This window comes from Pangasianodon hypophthalmus, chromosome 27 (genome assembly GCF_027358585.1).
Source record: "Pangasianodon hypophthalmus isolate fPanHyp1 chromosome 27, fPanHyp1.pri, whole genome shotgun sequence".
Classification (NCBI taxonomy): Eukaryota; Metazoa; Chordata; class Actinopteri; order Siluriformes; family Pangasiidae; genus Pangasianodon; species Pangasianodon hypophthalmus.
Window position 1 is genome coordinate 4584555 of NC_069736.1, and position 9396 is coordinate 4593950.

Consider the following 9396-nt stretch of genomic DNA (forward strand, 5'->3'; position numbering starts at 1 on the left):
GTGTAGTGTAGTGCAGTGTTGTGTTGTGTTGGTGTAGTGTAGTGCAGTGTTGTGTTGTGTTGGTGTAGTGTAGTGCAGTGTTGTGTTGGTGTTGTGTTGGTGTAGTTCAGTGTTGTGTTGGTGTAGTTCAGTGTTGTGTTGGTGTAGTATAGTGTAGTATAATGTAGTGTAGTGTATGTTTGTGTTGTGTTGGTGTAGTGTAGTGTAGTGTAGTATAATGTAGTGTAGTTTATGTTTTGTGTTGTGTACTGTATTGTAGTGTAGTGTAGTGCAGTGTTGTGTTGGTGTAGTGTAGTGTAGTGTAGTATAATGTAGTGTAGTTCAGTGTTGTGTTGGTGTAGTGTAGTGTAGTATAATGTAGTGTAGTGTATGTTTTCTGTTGTGTACTGTAGTGTAGTGTAGTGTAGTTTATGTTTGTGTTGTGTAGTGTATTGTAGTGTAGTATAATATAATGTAGTGTAGTGTAGTGTAGTGTACTGTAGTGTATTGTAGTGTAGTGTATGTTTGTGTTGTGTACTGTACTGTACTGTAGTGTATTGTAGTGTAGTGTATGTTTTCTGTTGTGTACTGTAGTGTAGTGTAGTGTAGTGTAGTTTATGTTTGTGTTGTGTAGTGTATTGTAGTGTAGTATAATATAATGTAGTGTAGTGTAGTGTACTGTAGTGTATTGTAGTGTAGTGTATGTTTGTGTTGTGTACTGTAGTGTAGTGTAGTGTAGTTTATGTTTGTGTTGTGTAGTGTATTGTAGTGTAGTATAATATAATGTAGTGTAGTGTAGTGTACTGTAGTGTACTGTAGTGTAGTGTAGTTTATGTTTGTGTTGTGTAGTGTATTGTAGTGTAGTATAATATAATGTAGTGTAGTGTATGTTTGTGTTGTGTACTGTAGTGTAGTGTACTGTAGTGTAGTGTAGTTTATGTTTGTGTTGTGTAGTGTATTGTAGTGTAGTATAATATAATGTAGTGTAGTGTATGTTTGTGTTGTGTACTGTAGTGTAGTGTACTGTAGTGTAGTGTACTGTAGTGTAGTGTAGTGTAGTGTAGTTTATGTTTGTGTTGTGTAGTGTATTGTAGTGTAGTATAATATAATGTAGTGTAGTGTATGTTTGTGTTGTGTACTGTAGTGTAGTGTAGTGTAGTGTAGTGTAGTGTAGTGTAGTGTAGTGCTGGTGCACACTGGAGCCGCTTCCTCTCTGAGAGACGTCACATGGCAGGCAGGGAGTGGATGCAGCCTGTAATGCAATTACATGTGGAAGAGCTGAAAGCAAATGCACTTCGGCTGGAATTTACCGGACTGTGGAAGGACAGAATTGTTTTAATGGATTAATTCAGCTCGGACGGATTTGTTTTAAGTTGTTGTTGCTGTTTTTTTTCCTAACGTGGCCCACGTACATGCCTGGAGATGTTTTTGTGGCGGGTTTTCCTGTAACAGAACTGTTCCAGTCTGGTGGTCGGAAGGGAATTGTGAATAGTGAAACTCCGCCATATTCAGCTTTTTACCACGCCCGGAGTGAGCGACTGGAGAGCGACAGACAGGGAGAAAAACCCACGATTTCATGGCACTGGGATTATACAAACGATTTGTTGAAGTGGATTCAAGCGTGGGGAGGATTACAGCACTTTGAATTGTTACACACGAGGATTCAAGCCGTTTAGATTTCTCTGTATACTCCTATATAATGAGCTTTAAACAAATCGATTAGCCATGGAGAGCCGAAATGATCTGCTGCTTATAAAGTGAGCTTTATATGCACGTGCGCAGTCTTCTCGCCTCAGGTCAGGGGTCGCGTTTGTTTGTTTGTTTGTCTGTATAAAAGCTATGATAGATAATACATAATTACAGAAAATTATTTTTTGGTTTATGAAATTGCGTCGACGTTTCATGAATCGCCCCCCTTCTCCTCCTTCTTCTTCTCCTCCTCCTCCTCTCCTGTTCTCCACTCTGGACTGACAAACTACAGGAAAACTAGCCTTTACTACTTCTTCTTCTTCTTCTTCGTTTTCTTCTTCTTCGTCTTCTTCTTCTTCATCTTCACGCGCGCTTAGTTGTCAACACCGAGATTTTCAGTCTTTCTCTCTTTCTTCAATGGAATAGCTGAGAAACTTCTAAACAAGCCAGCATTTAAAACCAAAACGGTCATTTATTATTTCATTTCGGAAAGAAACATGACTCTGGACTCCATAATGGCGTGTTGCCTCAGCGAAGAGGCAAAGGAAGCGAGGCGGATCAACGACGAGATAGAGAGGCAGCTCCGCCGGGACAAGAAGGACTCCCGCCGCGAGCTCAAGCTCCTGCTGCTCGGTACGAGACCAACAACACAGAAAAACACAGAAAAAAAAAAGGCAAAAGATAAAAAGAAAATGAAGAAATGATGTCTAACTGGCTGCGGTTTGTGATGCAAAACTCTTGTGTGCATGTGGCTTTTAAAGCAGGCGAATGCAAACGCTTTGATTGCTCAGCTTGTTGTGTATGCGAGAACATCAAATGTGCACCCTAAATGTGCATTTTGTTAAAAAATATATATATGTTTTTAGAATGGTGCATTTGCGCAAACGTGGATGATTGGACAGGCAGCAAGGCTGCTTGGCTACAGATGCAGAACAACTTATATTATATTATATTATATTATATTATATTATATTATATTATATTATATTATATTATATTCACTATTCTCAGATTTTGTTTTCAAGGAGGATTTAGAAAAACGTGCATGAGTATCTTTGCAGGAAAAGGTGTACCATCTTTTCGCAGCGCAAGTGTCTAAATGAAATTATACTTTTTAAAATAATTCATTTGTCACTCATTAAAGTATTACACACAAAGACACGCCTATAGGTTATTTGGAAACTCTCCAAATAGCCCACTGTCCGTTTAGAAAACACACACACACACACTTGCGCGCATGGGCTCGTCCCTGCGGCCTGCTAAAGCATGCACATGTTCAGCAGGTGGACCAGTTGGCATGAGAAGGTGTCAGGTGTAGGACACCCCCATTTTTTCCTTCTTAAGACGATCTTCCTTGTGTTTTTTTTTTATTGTGCAACACTTCCTGCATCTGTTAAATCCCTTAAATCTCCGCTCTGCTGTAGGGACTGGCGAGAGCGGCAAGAGCACCTTCATCAAGCAGATGAGGATCATTCACGGTTCGGGCTACTCAGAGGAGGACAAGAAAGGATTCATCAAGCTGGTCTACCAGAACATATTCACGTCTGTTCAAGCCATGATTCGAGCCATGGACACCCTCCAGATTCCCTACAAATATGAACATAACAAGGTAAAGTTGTCCGTCTTCGCCTGTTCTTGAGCTAAGATGTGGGTGTGGGTGCTGGAAATGTTCTGCAGCTCACTCTGAGGTCTTTAGGATGACGGGTCTTTCATGTTGTTTTTGCCGGCGTGATCTCTTTACACAATGCACGTTACACAATAAACAAGTGCATCAAGTCATTACAAGCCTAAATCATCATTGGTGTCAAATGCACGGAAGGGTTCAATTTGGACTACCAGATAAATCTAGAATCTGTGATATGAATAAAAATGTTTGCGTGGACCATAATAGAGGTGAAAGATCAAGAAAAAAAGAGCTGGTTATTCCACTAGGGAGGAAAAATAGAGTAATAAACTCAGCTACTGATAAAAAGTGCTAATGATATATAATTCTTCATTAGCAAGCGAGAAATTTGACATCACCGCCAAAGTATGCAGGTCACTTTCCAAAAGAAACTAATTTAGGTTTCACAGCAACGGGGGCGAATACTTATTCTATTACAACTTTTTTTTTTATTTGTACCTTCAAGATAAATGAAGACATTTAAGAGGAGTTGATGTGTCATTGATCTGCGAAACTGATTTCTCTGATTTCTAGGTCCGGCCTACTTGACACTGGACTAAGTTACCTAAAATGAGTCTGACACCCCTGATCTAAATGTTCATAAGTTTGATAATTTGATCTCATCGATGGTCAAATTTCCCCGGAGACGCATCTTTGTTGTGAAGTAGGGCAAGTCATGAGACAAATAAGATGAGAGACAGTGACTTTGGTTAATCACACAGTACAGCCCTAATGAGATTATCCCTCCAGGCCGTAAAATTAATTATACGAATTCAAAGCCCTACAGAAATGTCCTGGTGCTCTTTTCTATTTCGGGATAGTCCTAAAGGCAAGCCTATTTTTTTCAATAACATATTACAGAACATTTCAAACTTATCTGCAGCAGCACAATAATAGGTCATGTCCTCAGGTGAAACTTATAAACTTAAAGGGAGTTTTAAATCAGCTCTCAATATCACAACCTGATTAACCTGAATTTAGTATTTATTTATTTATATACATAGAGCGTATGTATAATACTACATGAGCGATCTACATATTTTTTTCATTTGTCTTCTTGTTTATAGGGCAATGCAAATACTGTTCGAGAAGTGGACGTAGAGAAGGTTACAGTGTTCGTAAATCCATATGTAGATGCCATTAAGAGTTTATGGAACGATCCAGGAATCCAGGAGTGCTATGATCGAAGGAGAGAATACCAGCTCTCAGATTCGACCAAATAGTGAGTACAGATTTAAAACACTAACTGATGCCTCCTTGATTCCTTCAATCCTGCCTCCTTCAGCCTGTGACCCGGAAATCTATCGTCATCAAGTCCGCCATCTTCAAAGATGTACCAATTCTTAAAATGGAGTCAGAGGAATCAAGGAGAGAGGAAATAGGAGGCCTTTAGAGCAAGGACACAAAGGTGTTTCCTATGTGGAAGTATTTTTTTGTCGATTCTTGATGAGTTTAGACTGAAAGATCTACTTTTGTTCATGTGATGTAGCCACACATACAGTAATAGTATAATTAAGTATAATTTAATGTGTAATCCCTGTTGTGTATACATCACAACATCAGTTAGTGAATTTGCTAAATTCACTTTAAAGTGATGCTTCAGTGAGCAAGAACATCTCTTATTTTCTCTTGATTCCTTCTCTTCTAGTTTCCTTTTCTTGCCTCCTTTCTCCACAAGGAAAGGAAGCAAGGAAAGGAAAGAAGAAGGAGGCTCAATCAAAGAAATGAGAAGGTTTGATGTGTGCCAGATCACACCTGATTTCTCACTTCTGTAAACCTGTAATAGTGCAAGAGTTCTTTTGCTAAAGCTTCCTGTTTTGGCTGGATGCAGGCACAGTGTTTCCATTTCAAGCCAGTGTTAATTGAGGTTAGAAAGAGAAAGTGACCAACAAATGGGCGAGTAAAACATAGCAAATGTAGGTCAGGGTAAATAGGGGATTTTTAGCTTTCCATTTCTTTCCAGTGTAGAGACCTTCACCGCTGAGCTTCAGTTTTAAAACCGGCTACTCAAAACCATACAGTTCATTAGATGTGAAGTCTCTCTGTACTTTTCAGCTACCTGAATTCATTGGATAGGATTGCTGACACGTCATACGTGCCCACGCAGCAGGATGTGCTGAGGGTCAGAGTGCCCACCACGGGCATCATCGAGTACCCTTTTGACCTGCAGAGCGTCATATTCAGGTACACCTGAATGTTTAGTCTATTGTGTTAAAAGGGTTGTTCCCCTTGTGCTATCTGTGTGATTTATTCCGTCACTAGTGCTTAGTAACTGATTACTCCTGTCTGGACCAGGATGGTGGACGTGGGCGGCCAGCGGTCAGAGAGACGCAAGTGGATCCACTGCTTTGAAAACGTCACCTCCATCATGTTTCTGGTGGCGCTGAGCGAATACGACCAAGTCCTGGTTGAATCTGATAATGAGGTTTGTGTCACATGTGATATTCCTTCATGAGCAGCAGAGAGCGCCAGAGTATATACTTATAAAGTGGTGCTCATTAGAGCCGGATCCTCTGTGAGCTGGCTGGATTGAAAAGAATCGAAACATCTTCATAAACATCCACCATTTGTTTCAGGGATTAGTAATGGCAAACGCCTAACTAGTCCGGCACTGTGGTGCAGCAGGTAGCGCTTCCGTCTCACAGCTCCAGGCTGTCTGGTTCGTTCCCTGAGATCGGGTTACTGCCGGTCTGGGTTTCCTCCGGGTTCTCCGGTTTCCTCCCACCTCCCAAAGACATGCCAGTAGGTGGATTGGTGACTCTAAATTACCCCTAGGTGTGAATGATGGTGCACTTGTGTAGGGGTACATGGCATGTTCCTGTCTCATGCCCAGTATTCCCGGGATAGGCTCCAAAGCCACAGCAACCCTGACCAGGATAAAGCACTTACTGAAGAAGAATAAATGAAATAACGGAGACTTTTCCACAAATTGATTTAAAAACCATATCTTCTAGTCAGTGTCAATTTTGTTGACGAACAGTTAAACGATAAATGGTCATCAGCATATTTCATGTGTTTTTCTCAGAACACTAATACTAAATGCAGATTATCTCTCACAATTAACACTAATTTTTTTAAACCTGTGATGTTAAAAAGGTTAGCAGTTATGTGTAAATGTTGTACAAGCCACTTGGCTTCTCTGTGGATGGTCTGTGGAGTAAATCAGGCCTTAGTTCCTGACATGTCATTTTCCCTCTTCCTTAGAATCGAATGGAGGAAAGCAAAGCTCTGTTTAGGACAATCATAACGTATCCCTGGTTCCAGAATTCCTCAGTCATTTTGTTTTTGAACAAGAAGGACCTCCTGGAGGAGAAAATCATGTTTTCACATCTTGTAGATTACTTTCCTGAGTATGATGGTGAGTGGGTTTTAAATCTTGATTATAAAGGTGCTGGTTTTTACCTTGTGTGCTCTTGTTTCCTGGCAAAGACAAGATAATCTCTGTTTGTCCGTGGGTCAGCACTGTATGAATCATATAAGCAGTGTTATATATAAAATATATTCATATATATTGTTATATATAAAAGCAGTGTTGGGAATTTATCAGAGCAACTAAACTGAATATTTCTCCTTGGCAAAATTCCTCAGATTTGTCCCAGCTACTGTGTATGTGATGTCTTTAATTCTACTGGTAGAATTAACCTTAAACTTTTAAGATATCTGACGTTTTATTTCTCCATGCCTTCCTGCTCGATGTCCTGCCTATGCAATACCTGGGCATTTACCTTCCCTTGGTTTTAATTCGACAGTTAAAACTTTTGTTTTTATTTTCACAGAAATGAAATGCGTAACTTTGAAGCTTTGATTTATTTTACTTTACGAGTACGTCTGAGAAATTGAAATGAAAATTGAAACTGTGGTGTCGCGTAGCTTCAGATTGCTGTTCACGGCTGACGGCAGTGGAAACCGATACGGTCTTGTGCTGTTGTAGCTGATCCGCTTTAGGTTTCTGTGCATCCTGCGTTCTGAGATGCTTTTCTGCTCACCGCGGTTGTAAAGAGTGGTTATTTGAGTTACTGTAGCCTTCCTGTCAGCTCCAGTCTGGCCATTCTTCTCTGACCTCTCTCATCAGCAAGGCTTTTCCAGCCGCAGAACTGACGCTCACGGGATGTTTTTTGTTTATCGCACCATTCTGTATAAACTCTACAGACTGTTGTGAAAATTTAAAAATTTCTGATACTGATAGACCAGATAGAACAGTGACCAGACTGGAACTGAAGCTCTTGGCCTGTTTCTGCATGATTTTATTGCACTATTGACACACAATGGGCTCTGATCGGATTATTGCATGAATGAGCAGGGGTACAGGTGTTGGTTGGTGAGTGTGTTGTTGTACACATTTAAATAATGTGCCTAAAATGTATTAATTATTTCCAGGAATGAGTATGCCTTATGTATTTTTTTTGGGTCAGTGATGCATTGTTTTACGTTATTTCATATGTCATGGATTATAAAAACATAGTAACATATTTCATGCTGTTATAATTTCCTCTGATTGCTCTCATTTCTCATTCTCACTGTCAGGCCCCCAGAGAGACGCTCAGGCAGGGAGGGAGTTCATCCTGAAGATGTTTGTCGACCTGAATCCCGACAGTGACAAAATCATCTATTCTCACTTTACTTGCGCGACAGACACGGAAAACATCCGCTTCGTCTTCGCCGCCGTCAAGGACACCATTTTGCAGCTCAACCTGAAGGAGTACAATCTGGTGTAAACAGACGAACGAAACGTGGCGTCAGCTTCAGCTTAACTTTAAAATGACATGCAGAAGCCGTCCAGGGCGACGTTGATTTCTTCTTTTTTTTTTTTTTTTTTTTTCCCCACAGGCAAATTGGAGACTGATTTTACCATTTTGTCTTTGGGCAATAATATCAATGAAAACAAACTGCTCACTACTGCGTAATTTATTTGCACCTTGGAGCTCGTTCACAGGGTCCATTTTGAATTTTGTTATTCCATTTTAAAGAGAAATGATGCTAGTGAACGTTTTATGATCGTCCTGCCACACGATCAGAGGAGCCACAGCGGAGTTTTGCGGTTTCATTCAGAAAGCGCTTCGCTCTCCGTGTGAGAGTTAAGGAATGTACACACTTGGTTAATTACTGATTAAGATGAGTACTTTCGTCAGATTATCATCCGAAGATTGAGAGGTTGCTAGAAAGTCATTAAAATTATTTTTTCCCATTATATTTAAGTACGTCAACTGGTGACCATTTTCTGTTCAAAGTCTGAGGAGACAGGTTAGGTTCAGCGAGGGGCGGGGTTTACTTTAAAAGCTGCCATTTGTTGTCTTTATGATGATTAACAGTGAATGGTTAAGAGTACAAGTGCCACATTTTGCTTTTAAATATGCTTCTTATATATTGCCAAAGTAATATACGCTCCACTAACATTAGCCATCCCTCTGTTCACTCTATAACAGTAAGTCATCAGTATTTCAGCAGTATTTCAGTCAATTTAATGTCAGTCTGTTTCTTTTGCTGCCTGATATCTGAGGTGCCATTTTTGCCCCAAAAGTCTCTCTAAAATGGTCAGATCACTTTGGGAACTTTGGGGTCTTTTGACACAACTTTCACACTTTCAGTATATTCTTCATAATCATGAAATCCGAATGTGCAATCAGTGTTTAAAGCAAGGCCAGTGTAATGAATGAATGGTGGGTTTCTGTATCATGTTCCTTCAAAATGAATTTAGCATGTCGTCCTTCCAAACAGGAAAAATGCAACTTAGGACAATGCAATCTCAATGCTATTATCATTTTCCATTAAATTTCCTTTTCATCCTAAATGGTTTAATACAAGCTTTCACTGAGGAAGGGCTGCTGTTATAGAAAAATAAATGGCGGTATTAGTGATTTGTGATGTTTGCCATTGGAATGTTGTGGAAAATGATCCATAATGAAATCCTTGTTTTTTTTCTCATGGTCTGTTGGTGTTAATTTGCTGGTGTTTAAATCATTCCTAAACTGACTCGAATTAAACTTCACTTGCTTGTTATCCCTGGAAAGGCTTCACTTTTATGTCATATTAGAGATATAACGATTTACAGTTAGATGAGACTGTAA

At 39.8% G+C, this 9396-nt stretch overlaps 1 protein-coding gene across 1 annotated transcript; it reads left to right on the forward strand.

The window, feature by feature from the left end:
• The first annotated feature begins 1185 nt into the window (after positions 1 to 1185).
• On the forward strand, positions 1186 to 9328 carry gnaq (guanine nucleotide binding protein (G protein), q polypeptide). Its single transcript, XM_026921899.3, has 7 exons — positions 1186 to 2301; positions 3093 to 3277; positions 4399 to 4553; positions 5387 to 5515; positions 5627 to 5756; positions 6536 to 6689; positions 7856 to 9328. The coding sequence occupies exons 1-7, from the start codon at positions 2166 to 2168 to the stop codon at positions 8044 to 8046; spliced, it is 1080 nt and encodes a 359-aa protein (XP_026777700.1). The 5' UTR covers positions 1186 to 2165; the 3' UTR covers positions 8047 to 9328.
• Positions 9329 to 9396: the final 68 nt, after the last annotated feature.